At 35.1% G+C, this 13,859-nt stretch overlaps 2 protein-coding genes across 12 annotated transcripts in view; one reads left to right on the top strand and one right to left on the bottom strand.

The window, feature by feature from the left end:
* The window catches only part of LOC100120623 (mediator of RNA polymerase II transcription subunit 13), a 35,860-nt gene extending 30,940 nt beyond the window's left edge, over positions 1-4,920 (top strand). For 6 of the 8 annotated variants that reach the window (XM_032600935.1, XM_031932638.2, XM_031932635.2 and 3 more), the window contains 7 exons: positions 37-380; positions 546-737; positions 937-1,281; positions 1,360-1,698; positions 1,776-2,060; positions 2,138-2,406; positions 2,490-4,920. In XM_032600935.1, the coding sequence (XP_032456826.1) occupies positions 37-380; positions 546-737; positions 937-1,281; positions 1,360-1,698; positions 1,776-2,060; positions 2,138-2,406; positions 2,490-2,622 (1,907 nt within the window). In that variant the 3' untranslated portion in view covers positions 2,623-4,920. The remainder of the gene's footprint in view (positions 1-36; positions 381-545; positions 738-936; positions 1,282-1,359; positions 1,699-1,775; positions 2,061-2,137; positions 2,407-2,489) is intronic. The other 2 variants (XM_031932637.2, XM_031932640.2) reach the window with 1 other exon arrangement.
* A 2,760-nt stretch (positions 4,921-7,680) lies between these two features.
* Positions 7,681-13,646, bottom strand: LOC100120600 (glycoprotein-N-acetylgalactosamine 3-beta-galactosyltransferase 1). 4 transcript variants are annotated; one of them, XM_031932659.2, is made up of 7 exons: positions 13,439-13,646; positions 13,057-13,278; positions 11,978-12,160; positions 11,147-11,376; positions 10,661-10,868; positions 9,283-9,421; positions 7,681-8,722 (listed from the first exon to the last, which is right to left on the bottom strand). In XM_031932659.2, the coding sequence occupies exons 4-7, from the start codon at positions 11,333-11,335 to the stop codon at positions 8,182-8,184; spliced, it is 1,077 nt and encodes a 358-aa protein (XP_031788519.1). In that variant the 5' UTR covers positions 11,336-11,376; positions 11,978-12,160; positions 13,057-13,278; positions 13,439-13,646; the 3' UTR covers positions 7,681-8,181. The 4 variants fall into 4 exon arrangements, with proteins under 4 accessions (XP_031788519.1, XP_031788520.1, XP_032456833.1 ...); XM_031932660.2 differs by lacking the exon at positions 13,057-13,278; XM_032600942.1 differs by lacking the exons at positions 13,057-13,278; positions 13,439-13,646 and adding an exon at positions 12,901-13,045.
* Between the last annotated feature and the right edge of the window lie 213 nt (positions 13,647-13,859).

Below are 13,859 nucleotides of genomic sequence, written 5' to 3'. Positions count from 1 at the left end.
TATATACTACTAAAGACGAGACTTTTTCATTTACAGAAGGTGAGAACGCGCGAAGCGAAGCACCATCAGGTGCGACGCCGAACGCCAATTCGACAGCGGGTAATACGACGCCTACGTCGCAGAACACGACAAACAATCCACAGACGACAATGACGGGCAATTCACAACAGCAACAGCAGCAGTCGCAGGCCGCAGCCCTGGGACCCGACGAGGAAGAGCTCGAATTACCTTCAGTCGTCGTTTACCTTGTTGAGCCATTCTCTTTGGGAGGTGCTGACTGTCCGGATCGCCGTCGATTGGCCATCCTGGCACTGCTACGCGCCTTCGCAGCAGCTGTGAACAATATGCCCGAGGGTATCAGAGGAAATATCAGCGTACAGGTAAACTATCAAGAATATTTGATGATGCTTAATGATATTTTATAATAATAATCAAAGTATGGTAGGTATGTGATTATTTAATTTTTTCACAGTATTGTACATCACAAATCATTAGAATAGTAACCTATCATTTTCTGATAAAAAAAAATGCATTGCCTCTTTCAGTTGATATCGTTAGAAAGTGTCATGGAACTGGGTCGAGTTCGTGAAAGGCGGAAAATCCAAGATGAGATGAGGGCTTTAGCATTGAACGTATTTTTGCAAGGCCGAAGGCTTTTATCGCACAATACAGCAGCCAGGAGTCTCACTGGCTTCGGAACGGCCGCTGCAGCAGATCTCTTCCTTAAAAACAAAGATGTAAGTATTTTCGCGCATATATATATATATATATATATATATATATATATATATATATATATATATATATATATATATACATGTTTTTTAACAAGATGCTCTTGGATGAACAAAAATCGGCAATAATGCCGTAAAAACTATTGTTGGTTATGCATGTTGTTTCGACAATAAAGTATCCGTTTCGATGGTACTTTTGCAGTCTCATAGTAACATTCTTGCACCTGCACATCAGGAACGCAACAAAGCAGCGCTGCGGCTATACGCTCCGGCGTACGTACTAGCGCCTTTGCGTTGTAAAAGCGAGGCGCCCGACTCTTTTGGTACCACTGGTCCCGAAGAGTGCTCAGTTCTCTACCTAAGCTACTGTCTCAGCGAAGACCAGTCCTGGCTATTGGCTGTCGCCACCGACGACCGGGGTGAGATATTCGAGACAGCCACTATCAACATCGACATACCCAACAGGAAAAGAAGGAAACGAGCTTCGGCCAGAAGAGCCGGCCTGCAGAAACTTATGGATTTTATACTCGGTGTAATGTCTCAAGGGGTACGTGCGACTTTTTTTCATACGAATTTCTGAAAGGTAAAAAGAGGAATAAAACTCATGATTTTTATATTGATACAGGTACAGCCTTGGAGGCTCGTGGTTGGTCGCGTAGGCAGAATTGGTCACGGTGAGCTCAAGGGTTGGAGTTGGCTGTTGTCTAAAAAAGCTCTGTTAAAGGCGTCTAAGCATCTTAAGGATATTTGCGGCCAGTGTAATTTGCTGTATCCTTCGGCTGCACCTTGTGTGCTTAGCGCCTGTCTTGTTTCCCTCGAGCCTGATAGTAATCTCAGGCTCATGGCTGACCAATTTACCCCAGATGAGAGGTTCAGTCAAGCCTCCGTCAACTGCCAACTGTCGACCCCGCAAGACGTCACCTGCACACACATACTCGTCTTCCCCACCTCGGCCACCACGCAGGTATGATCGACATCTGTCTATTACCAAACAGCAGGTATTGACTAACAATTTCTTAAAAATTAAATTCTTTTGCGCAGTCGTCACAAACTGCCTTCCACGAGCAACAAATAAACGAACCGGAGTTGGGCGATGACGAGCTCTTTTCCGCGCTGCATGAGGACCTTCCTGAGGGCATGGAGGGCATGACCGACTTTAATGATATTTTCAATGTTTGGCCGGAACCCGGTGGCGGTGGTGGTCAAAGCCCTAGCGGTAGTCCACGTAGACCCGAAGGTTCACCCCTTGGTGGCGACGGACCTGGATCTGGAGTTGGAAATCACGATGGACCTGGCAGTCCGTACCCTTGCAGTAACACGCCGAGGGTATATATTCAAATAAGTTTTTTTTTATTTGATAAATTTATTGTAGTTAATAAAACAATGATTTAATTTTTTTGTAGGCGGCGAATTCAGAGCAAGTTGAAGAGTCGGGTAACCTACTACAGCAGCCGCTGGCTCTTGGCTATCTAGTATCCACGGCGCCTACAGGACGTATGCCCTCTTGGTTTTGGTCTGCCTGTCCTCATCTCGAGGGCGTCTGTCCAGTTTTCCTCAAGAACGCTCTTCACTTGCACAGCCCAGCCATCCAATCCAATGACGAGCTGCTGAACAATCAAAGCGCCGTTATCTCGCATGGTCTCGACTCCACACTTACCACCGATGTGCTCAGGTACGCAGATGCAAACATATCTCTGTCAATACATTTATTACGTGTATCTAGTCAAACGAACGTAACTTATATTTTATTTTCAGATACGTACTTGAAGGTTACAACGCGTTATCATGGCTATCAGTGGATGCAAACACGAAGGACAGATTATCCTGTTTGCCGGTGCACATGCAGGCGCTCATGCAGCTCTATCATGCGACGGCAGCCCTCGTCTGACCCACACTTTGCCGCCACATGTCTTCTTCTCCATTTTCAAACGCGGGACGACTATTCTTTGATACACTCGTTGTCGCGTTTTTGTCATCGTGCTCACTCGGGGCTTTACGAGAGCGAAGGTCGCCGCCACGAACGCCCTTTACGGGCGCCCTAACTTTTACTGCTAACGTAACTCTTCATACAATAATAGAGATTATTAAATGAAGTAAACGAACGATGTTGCAAACGTCGGCTACTTATATTAAGTATCTTTGTGATTTGCATTGCAGTTTTTGTCTGCACCTTATTGCAAGGATTTTATCAATTATTTTTACAAAAAGAATTTTACTGTGTGCTTTTTCAATGTTTTTGGTTAAATATTTAAGCACGTAGAAACGCTATTCTAGGCTACATGTTATTATTATTTTTAGAAATTTTTTCTACTATAAATCATCCTTTACCTGAAGGATTACAGTAATTGTTTTATTAGAAAAAATAAACCGAAGATAACTATTTTATTTTTAATTTATATTTTCTACTAAAATAATACATTTTGTTTCGCTCATGCGCAAATGTTCACACAAGGCTAAAATCACATTCTTGCACATGTATCGAACCGTACTTTTTGACACAATGTGTGCAAAGCTTGATTTAGCATACGTATTTTTGACACAGCGTATGTAGAACTCGTAGTCAAAAAAAAAAAATTGTTCCTTGAAAAAGACAAAATTTACGATTCAATAATTTGATCCCGAACTTGATATTTTCTTTATTCGAAATTCGAATGTAAATAAACTATAGCCTGATTAGATAATTAGGAAGAAGTGAATTTCGATTAAAATTTATTTTCTTACTCGACATTTTGTGTTTTGTAATATTAATGTCACATATTCCATTATTCAAGATTATTGCATGTAATGAAAAAACCTGATTATACTTGAATAAAAAAGTCTTCTCATTGCAACATTTGAGATCGTGACATTTCAATTAAACTAATGTTGAATTTATTTTTAAGAATAATTAATAGTGCAGACATAAAAAACGGAAATATTGTCAATTTGCAAAGTGACGAATACAAGTAGCCGACTGTTGAAATAAAAAGCGATGCGTTATATGATACATACTCAAAATAAAAAGGGAATCGCGTTGCTTCGATTACGTATGAGAGTAGTTGAATTGAATATATTATATATAATTATGACGGTGATAACGATAATGAAGACGATCAAAGCACAAGTTCCCTTTACACTTTTTCTAACAGATGCCGACATCGTAGAAAAACTACAATTTGTGTTCTTAGGCAATATTATGCATACATAATTAAATGACCATTCTCGACTGTCGAGATGTATAAGGAATGTATAAGACAAAATTATTATTAATTAAGATTATTATAATTATTATTAATTATATTAATTAATAGCGATTAGCGAGGGGTGAATGGATAAACAAAAATAAGAAAACTTAGTTAAAACGTGAATAATGGTTGAAAGAGGAGTACATGCGCGATTATTAGTAGAATGTGCGTATATATGCAGAAAATGTGACAAAACATTACATAGCAAAAAGCGCAAATGAACAAAGAAAAGTAAGTTAATTAAGACAAAAGAAAGAAAAAGAGCAAATAAATCAATTTTATTTGCTATCTTTCTGACGTTAGATAGTTCAATTTTAAAATGATAAATTAAAAAAAAAATAATTAAGAAGGAAATCAGAATCTAGACGGTTATGTATCCAAATGTTTTAATTGTAAATCGAGTTTTTGTACAAAGCTTTTATTATTAATAGCGACGAAGTAATATAATGATATTACGTTGTTTTTTAATTTTATAGAAGATATTGTAAAAGGTGGCATCTTCCTCACTCTCTCCTGCCGTTTCTTATATATATATATGTAGAAAAAAAAGAAAGAATGAAAAGATGACGTGCCCGCGATTAATTTTTACTGTACACCTCTTTCCAAGATTTTTCTCGTATTCATTTAATTCTGCCTCGTACAAGCCCCCGGTGCGCGAAATTTAGCTAATTTGACGAAAGTATCCATGAATTGTAATAGTGTAACAACCACGTGCAATTTGATGGGTCATTGTTATCACGTTTCCTAGACCCGAGGAGTGCGTGGCAAACGTTTTCGAGACTGTCTTTTGGATAAAGCAACAGAAAAATCTATTTGGATTTCACAAAGAAAAAATTGCGGCGAAACAATGTGTGTGTAATTAATTATATAGTGTAAAATATTGTTTTCTCGAAGAAAGATAACTTATGCCGAAGGGAAAAACATCGCCGAGATTAGGTAATTCTTGATGAAAAAAAAAAAAATTATATAAAAGGAATAGCGTGCGACAGAAGAGAAAACGTGAGAAAGAGGTCTGTTAGAGAAAGATTTTCTCCCTCCATCCTCTCCCAGTTGGTTCTTCCAAAATTTCCCGCGCATTGGATCTCGAACAACAAAAGTGAAGAAAAAAGACAGGGAGAGAAAACGGGGCGCGTCGAACGGTGCAACACTGTCGGTCGCATAGTACAAATAATGTCTTGTACATAGGTATCCTAATATACCCCTTTTCCCTTAATTGGTTAATTTTACTCACAACAACGCCCACACTCACTCTGTATCTATAGTATTTATTACTTGGGTAGTACGTCATTATTGGGATTATTATTACTATTATTATATTAATACTACGAAAATACAGTTTTATGTGTATATATAATTATATACCCCATTCTGCATTGAAATTGTGTTTTTATTATTTTCACTTCTTTTTCATTTTAAATGTATATTTATTCTCAAATTTCAGATCTACATTTTTCCACATTCAACAAAATTGTCAAACGATTATTTGTAGTTTCGTTGTTGTTTCTGCTGATTTCTTTCTAAACATATTCTAATCGCAAAATTATTAGTACATGAACAATAACTTATTTGCCTACACCAAGGACTGATGGCTTATATTTGAACAATTTCGTTTCATGTACTATATTTCTGCAAATTATATGAGTGATGCCGATCTTCATAAGTATTATAATGTACATCATGTAGTTGAAATCACTTCTATACTTAAAAATATGCAGATATATTGAACAAATCGGTTTTACACCATTTTTTTTCGAAATAAATACTTTTAATGAGTACTTTGATAAAAAAAACTAAAAGTCCTTGCTAGCATTATAACAGTGTTTGAATTCATTGTCTCAAATTTCGCTGATTAACAATAAAAGATGTCAACGCATTAAAAAAAAAAAATTATACAAGAAACGCAAAATAGCCCATACGCGAAAAAGCCTAGTCACTCAAGTATATATAAATTCATATACTTATATATGAATATACGCATTATTTGATTATTTATCACTCTTATACGCGTTCATTTTATTCCATTGTATAATCATTTACGGCTGTTTTTCCTTATATTTCACGCACGCTTGACTAGCATCCCTTTGTTACAAACCCAACTTATGTCTTACACTTAAATATCTTATTTTATTATTCTTAAATCTATACTGCGGTAACGCAGAAAACGTAATTTACAAAAACGGCACACGTACGACTCTATCGCTATAATCTATTTAATTAAGATATTCGTGATAACTTTTATCGATTCTTGAGTCAATAATTCGACAGTATTACTCTTGGCATTCGTAAAATAATAAGTTTCTTAAGGCGAAACTTGTATTGAACAATACTTTTGTTGTGAGTATACTTTGCAATTATGGCACTTGAATTGAAATTTCATTCCCATTATTACCGTTTAATCAATTAATTCATTAAATAGTTTTCGTCATTATATTGCAAAAAAAATATTTTTTTCTTAGTTATTTATACCACTGCAATATGTCAACAATCGCTCATCCAACGGTATGCTTTTTCTTCAAAAAATTATGCCATATAACAATTATTTAAGCTACAGTTCGATAATCTAGTAATCATATTGCGAAACCAATATTATCTACAAAAGACACAGATGAGTATTCATATTTGATTATTTTACATTTTCCACTTGTTACGTCCCAATTTCATTCTGATAATTTATCAACATTATTTTTATTCTTCTTCTTACATAGCAATTAATTAATTTATATACACTATTGACAAAAATTATTCAGAAGAAAAATAACGGAAAATCTTTTTTTCAAGAAATAAAAAACAGTTTCAAAAGTCTTACTGATAACTATCGACTCTAAAATCAGCAGCTGTTATCACAACGATTTTATTTAATTAAAAAGTTGAGTCTAAATACACGCAGGAAATTATCTTTCGTGAACATTTACCAACGACTCAGTTTTGTAGTCTTACCTGTATTGGTAGAAAAGTGGTGCCGGTGCTATCTGCGTATTACGATAATAATTGATTGCATGCATTTTTTATAAAATTGATAATTAATAAACTTTGTGTATAAATAGAAGATATGTTAGTATTCTGAAAGATGCAAGTATCAAATTTAAATTTAAAATTTAATAACGGCATGATAAATAATGGAATGTCGCATTGATTGTATAAATGGTAATTAACATCTATCAATGATCTTACGTATCTTAAAAAACTGGCATTCTACTTGTTTTCATCATAGTAATAAGAGTAGACAGTTTAAAAAAAACATTAAAAAAATAGCATTATTTGTTTTATATGTCAGAAAAGTCGCATAAGTACAGTAAGACTTCATATGCTTAAAAAAATTGTAAAAGCACTGCATTCCCTCTTAATCTTTTACGAGATTCAAGTTAGTTGACGAATTCATTTTAAAAGAAGCGTGTATTCAGACTCTTATGGCATACCGCTTTTGTCTATTATTATTAATTCTGTCATCATGATGTAGCACAACTGTTATACCATCAAATTCTAATGAAATTTTAAATTTTCATTCAGAACTTCGCAAAATACGATTCTCAACTAGTCAAGAAGACTAGATGTATTTATAACTGACTACTGCTGGCAATATTTCGAATTACTGTATATTGCCGAGCAAATGTGCTACCCTGGTAAACATTCCATCCTATCTATACCAATAAAGTATAAAATCTGATAGATTTCGTTACCTATTCTTTTTAATTCTGCTGTATGTGGACACTCTTGAAAATACGTTAGGAGAATCAACGTTTATTTATAAGTACTTAAAAACTCTCTATTTCATACTTTCTCGATAATCAGTGCAGAGTCGTATTCTGTTTATACACTTTTTCTAGCATATGTGTGAACCGTATTCTAACTATCTTGAGTCTATTAAAAATAAAAAAAAATAAACTACAAAAAGGCAGTTGATTGTATCATAGCCTTGATATAATAGCTTAAAGAAGCCTTTTACCAGGGTAGATAATGAATAAATTTTTAAAATCCGTCTTATACGCTATTCTGAGTCCGTTGCGGACAATCTCTTAGAAAATAATTTGAAAGGAAAACCCTTTAATTACTTGTTCTCTTCAGCTAAGGCAAGTTTCGAACTTGAATCCAGAAAACATTCTAATGCTTTCTCGTAAGATCGAAGAAAACTAAACAAAAAATCAATAAAAAAATCATCCCACGCATAAAAGACAAAAACAAACAATTGTGTACAGCACGACTAGACTCTAAATCTCTCATCGACATCATCGACGAGCAGGCCGATCGCTGCCCGTAGGCAGCTCCTCGATCGCGTGATTAATTCCGTAAGGTCTCAAGTGATAAATCAAATATTCCAGCACGTACATCATGTTCGGACTAACGTAGTGGAAGGACACGGCGCTGTCCGAGCAGCAATCAAGGCCATCCTTTGCCTCGTAATAGATGTACTTCCAGTACCAGAAGTCTTTATCAACATGATTGGGTATGAGATGGTGCTCCGGTACGAATGGGAAGAATCGCCCGCGTCCATGGAGATCACGGGTGTCCATCGCGCGAACACCTACGCGCTCGAGACACTTGCCCATCTCGACATCCTCGGCGCCACCGGCATCTTGTCGACAGTGCGTACTGTTTGGCAGGCCCTCCTCGACGAACTTACGTAGACTTTCGCGACTCAGGACGTAGCCCGCACCACCGCTCATGTAGCCTTGCTTTACGAAAGGCTTGAAACGGCAGCCAAAGTACAGAGGCGAGGACGGCGAGTGCGGAGATAGCATGTAGCGTAAGTTTTCTACTATCACGTACCTGAAAACAAACAGGAGATAGTTTCAATATTTATTTGTTTTTATTTGTATTTATATTTTTCTTTTAATTTCGTGTAACTCCAATGGAATTGAAACAATTTATTTTTGTGCACACAAGTGCATCATCAACAGTACCTATAGATAAAGGTAAATTGGAGTAGTTTCACACAAGTACCAAAAGTTAATCTTAAGAGATAACGTTTTAAATCTAATCAGGAAGTATAAGGCACATTTTTAAATTGATTTGTCTATTGTCACATAGTATTGATAAACGTCCACTTATACGAACAGTATAAGTGGACGTTAAGTAACCCCGAATACAATTTTGAAATTTGAAATCTTTTTATAAAAACTAGAAAAACTAAGATTGTTCTTTTCAACTCGTAGATCCTTATATTAATCGATATTTAGTGTCAGTGCATTTGAAACGCGCATGTTATACTCAAATCTATTACGTAAATAGATAGGCATGGCTAGAATCAATTTTACTGCTACGCTGTTCAGTATAATAGTTTGGAGCTAAGAGATAATAGATAAGAATAAGTTGAGCATTATTCTTACGTGTCATCGTCGGCTTTGAGAAACCAGTCCGCTTTGTCTTTGTAGTTTTCATACGTATATTTAAATGCTTCTTTGGTCTTTGCCCACAAGTTATCCCTACCTTCCTTAACTGGCAGTACAACAGTTGGTAGGCTAGGATCTTAAACAAAATAAATATCAAGAGTTTTAATACGCTAAAAATATTAAATAAATAGTCTTATTTTTTGCCGGTAAAATAAAATATTTTATAGTTCGTAGTTCGCAGTACGAACAAAGTCGAAAATTTCACGCATGAGATAAAAAACTTATAACAGAATCGATGTATCCTCTTACTAAAATGATCAATAATCTAATCAGTATTGATCAATTATGATTAGTTGTCTCTGAAAAGTTTCGTCATACTTAGCAGAGAAAATCAATACTGAAGAAGAAAATCACGCCTCGGTAAATTTAAGATCAATTAAACGTCTGCTTTTCTTAGTCTGTTATTTGCAGACATGATTTTTGCAATCAAAATGTTAATTACGTTATCGATCTTTAGCTTACTGTATTCAATGTTTTCAACCAATGACGCAAGTCTTTTTATTTATAAAGTTGTTTTATCAAAGCCAAATTTAACTGAATTTTTTGTTTACACAGTTTGATTTAGCTTTGACCGAAATATTGATCTTCGTTGATCATAAAAATGTTTCAAAGTGTAGGCTCAATATACTATGATAAAAACAATACATGATGAAAATTAGTTGTATAAGACAAAGGTCGATGAATGATGTCTGAACGCACGATAAACGTTAATTATTTTTTTTTAGACTAATAATTAAGTAGTTTGTTTGAATTCGGATTAAGTTTGTGAAACCACGATAACATGGAGAATGCTTTAAAACTGATCTTGCAAAATTTAGAGAATCTTTTCTTTATCTGAAATTTGAAATGCTTCACGAATAATTTTTATATCGAACCAATAGACGCATATGAGACGAATCAGATATGGTATCCATAAAGATAACGCAACACTTCAAATGTGAATTGTACAGGAAATACCATGTAATGATAATCTAACTCCGATACAATGTATCACGCGTTAGAAGCATGATCGATTAAAGATAGTTCCGTATGTTCAAGCTTGCTTAACTTATGCGAATTGATTCTAAAATAAATTAAATAAACAGCGTTACCTTTAACTTCTTTCGATTCAAATTATGCATTTAGATTACAAAATTCATTTGCCCCTGAAAATGTGCACAAATACGCTGTACACGTCTGTGCACCCATCGCTTATCAGGTCACATGTGAAGAGTTATTATCGACCTTTTTATTCACGCTGATTTGAATTACGCGTATGACGTGCACGGGTCGATCAAAATATCAATAATTCATGTAAATTCAAGCGCATATTTACCTTCTACGGAACTCATAAATAGTAGAATGTTACAACGCTTGCCCCATGTTGCTTTTACGTGCCTAGCTTTGGTCTGGTGATTTTTCGGGCCAGTCATGACCCAGCACAGGACCCGCACCTTTTTCGCCATTTCCTGCGCTACCCTGTCTTCACCCTTATGAAAGTCTTCGTCGTTACCGTGAAACGATACCTCGACATCTGGTCCAACCTAGAATAGTCATTAATTTTTTAGCCTTTACATTGCTTAGTATATTAAGACAGTTTAATCCACTGGGTTCATTTTAACGAAACCTGGTAAAACTCAAGCATTAAGAAAATTATTAAATTATTATGATTTTTTTCCGTTCAGGTGAATCATCTTATTGTACAGCAATTAGTTATGTCAAAAACAAACTTTGTAGCATAATGAGTAATACGCAAGTAGACAAGACAATACAATAAGAATTCAAACACTGCCAGCTAAGTACACACAGTTGTTTTGCCTACCTCTCGCTCCAGTTGCGAATAATGATGAGGGTCTCTGTAAGAACCAGTGGGAAACCAGTATAACATATGGGGCATGTCCCTGGTAGCTGTGATGAAAAGACATGCTGATAGGAATCCACAAACGACACCGGCAGCTAACGTCAAAACTAATCGACGGTTGACTCGGGCACTTTTGGTTGATGGCAACATTTCTTAATTTTTATTTTCACAGATGGCTGACTTTGGCAAACCTGCAAGGGAATACACAAATTTAAACAATTTGAAAGCAACAGAATATAAGTATTTTAAGATTTTTTATGAACTCAAAAGTATTCAAAATTTAGATAGAATTAGGAAAGTGCTCACGTGCAACCAATTTTGAAGAAAATTATAATGATAAGAATTTTTTATTGATATTTATCCCTACTTAATTGATAAGATTAAATTAATCACAATTAATCAAGACTGCAAACAAAACTACAAAATATAATAAAAAATTTTGATTAAAAATGATGCAATGAAGAATAGTACATTACGATACGTGTGACTTAAATGGTTCTTTTTTACACGGTGCAGTTAGCACCCGAGCGTAGCGAGGGCGCTAAGCGCCGTGTAAAACTGAACCATTTAAGTCAAGAGTATCGTATAAAATTTTATAGCACAGACTGCTAAAATCCGCAAGTCTCGCCTATTCGTGACTAAAGTAGTCCTTATTTGCACCTCCTCCTACGCTCATGTGCTAAACACGGTGCAAAAAAGGACTGCTTTAGTTACAGATAGGCGTGACTTAACAGCGGATTTTAGCCACACTGTGCTATAAAAGAGTATAATTTATATATTGTTAAGACCCACCTAAAAGTTGTTGAGTATTGTATTGAATCATAATGATACGTATAATCACAATATAAATTGGTCCTTTCACAGCTTCAATTTAGAGTAAAACATCATTAAAATAATACTTGGATTGTGAGTATTTTAACATTCGCTTGTCTGTTGCAAAAATCCTTAGTTTCATGATATGTATTTGATGATTCTCTGAAATAAAAGGTAAAGCGTTGGTACCTGTATATTTAGTTAGTTTTCTAAAACTAGTTTAGCTGACACGGCTTCACAACTGAATGCTGAACAGGCAAAAGAAGTTTTCATTCTTGCTGGGCTATTTCATATCAGCAGGAATGGTTGATAGTGTTGTGTTACAGAGATAAGAAACTGCCACATTTATAATGTATGCTTTTAGAGGACAATAATTTCATCCATAGGCACTTTTATAATACTTAATTTATAACAATTAATAAATTCAATGATCAATAAAATTCTATTTATTTTTTGTTTTTCAATATTTTTTCATGCGCAGAACTGCTCGATTTTCACTGATTTTATTTTATTTTATTAGTAAGCAATAGTTACGTTTTTTTATAGAAATATTATGAGTAAAAAAATAGTTAAAGAACAAGGCTATATTTAAAATAATTTTACATTCTATAAAATAAATAAAATTGTTGTAAATATTTGTAAACCTTACAATACGCAAGTAAAGTATTAGTATTAATTGTAACTTGATATTTTTTTTTATTGAATAAACTGAAGCAATTGCTACATTGAATTTAAATAACTCAAATAACTATATTGTATTGACATTGAACAACTCATAAAGAATTAACATTTTGGGAAAAATGAACACACAATAAGTATAATATGCACTTTTTCCGGGTATCTAAACTACAGAACACTTTTAGTTAGATACAGAGTATTTTAACTATCATAATTTTACCAACCATTGAAAATAAAACAAAATATAAACTTTTCATTTTTCTTTACAAATCCTAGAGCAAGACAATGACCAGTACTTTCTGGTTAAACTTTACAAGACTGAACAGTAAAAAAAACACAGCGCACGCATTGAGTGGGAGAAAAAGTGTGCAGGAATATACCTCAAGGTTGCTTTAGTTGTGCATTATCATGCTAGCATTTGTGTGCAGTCTATAAACGCTAATGACAGGAAGCAAGTGTGCAGTGAAAAGGTGTAATTTCGTAAACTCTGCCTCTAATGCTCAGTTTATTTACAGTGCGCTGAATGAAAAGAGAGCTGAATGTGCAGGTCGCCCTGCGTGCCACTGGTCGCATGCATTTCCACAATCCTTCGCGACACTAGACTGCAAAAAATAGAAGAACAAAAAAATAACATCGACTTAGACAAAAGAAGCTATTTAACTCGAGGTGTTTCCGGATGAACGAGCATCTAATGAATACTAATTAATTATGTAGAATTTCAATGCACGAGACAGCGAAATTATTTCGCGCGACGGTACTCACGGCTAAGGAATTTTCTACTCTCAAAGCTGTAGCCTTGTGGGCCTTGTGTTTCTTCATTTTATCCGGCTCATTATTGGTAATGAAGAAGCCGTCGATCGTAACGAACTGGCCAACGATGCTTTTCTTGACGACATGACGCTTATTATGTTTTGATAGACATATATTGCATATAGCTATTATTGCGAGGTTAGGAATTCACCGATATATATATATATATATATAGGATGCGACAGAGAGGAAACGTCAGCTGCGCGCATCAGCTGATTTTCCGATTATAGCTCGCTCAGGATTGGCTCGCGTACTTTTAGCGCGAAAACTTGTCCGATTTGAAATTTTTTTTAAATACTACCTATAAGTCAGTACTTATTGTTTATGAATTTGAGGGTACTTTTGTTCTATACCGACAGTAGACAGCCGTAAC

This window comes from Nasonia vitripennis, chromosome 5 (genome assembly GCF_009193385.2).
Source record: "Nasonia vitripennis strain AsymCx chromosome 5, Nvit_psr_1.1, whole genome shotgun sequence".
Taxonomy (NCBI): Eukaryota; Metazoa; Arthropoda; class Insecta; order Hymenoptera; family Pteromalidae; genus Nasonia; species Nasonia vitripennis.
The sequence above is the reverse complement of the archived record's forward strand: the minus strand, read 5'-3'. Positions and strand labels throughout refer to the sequence as shown.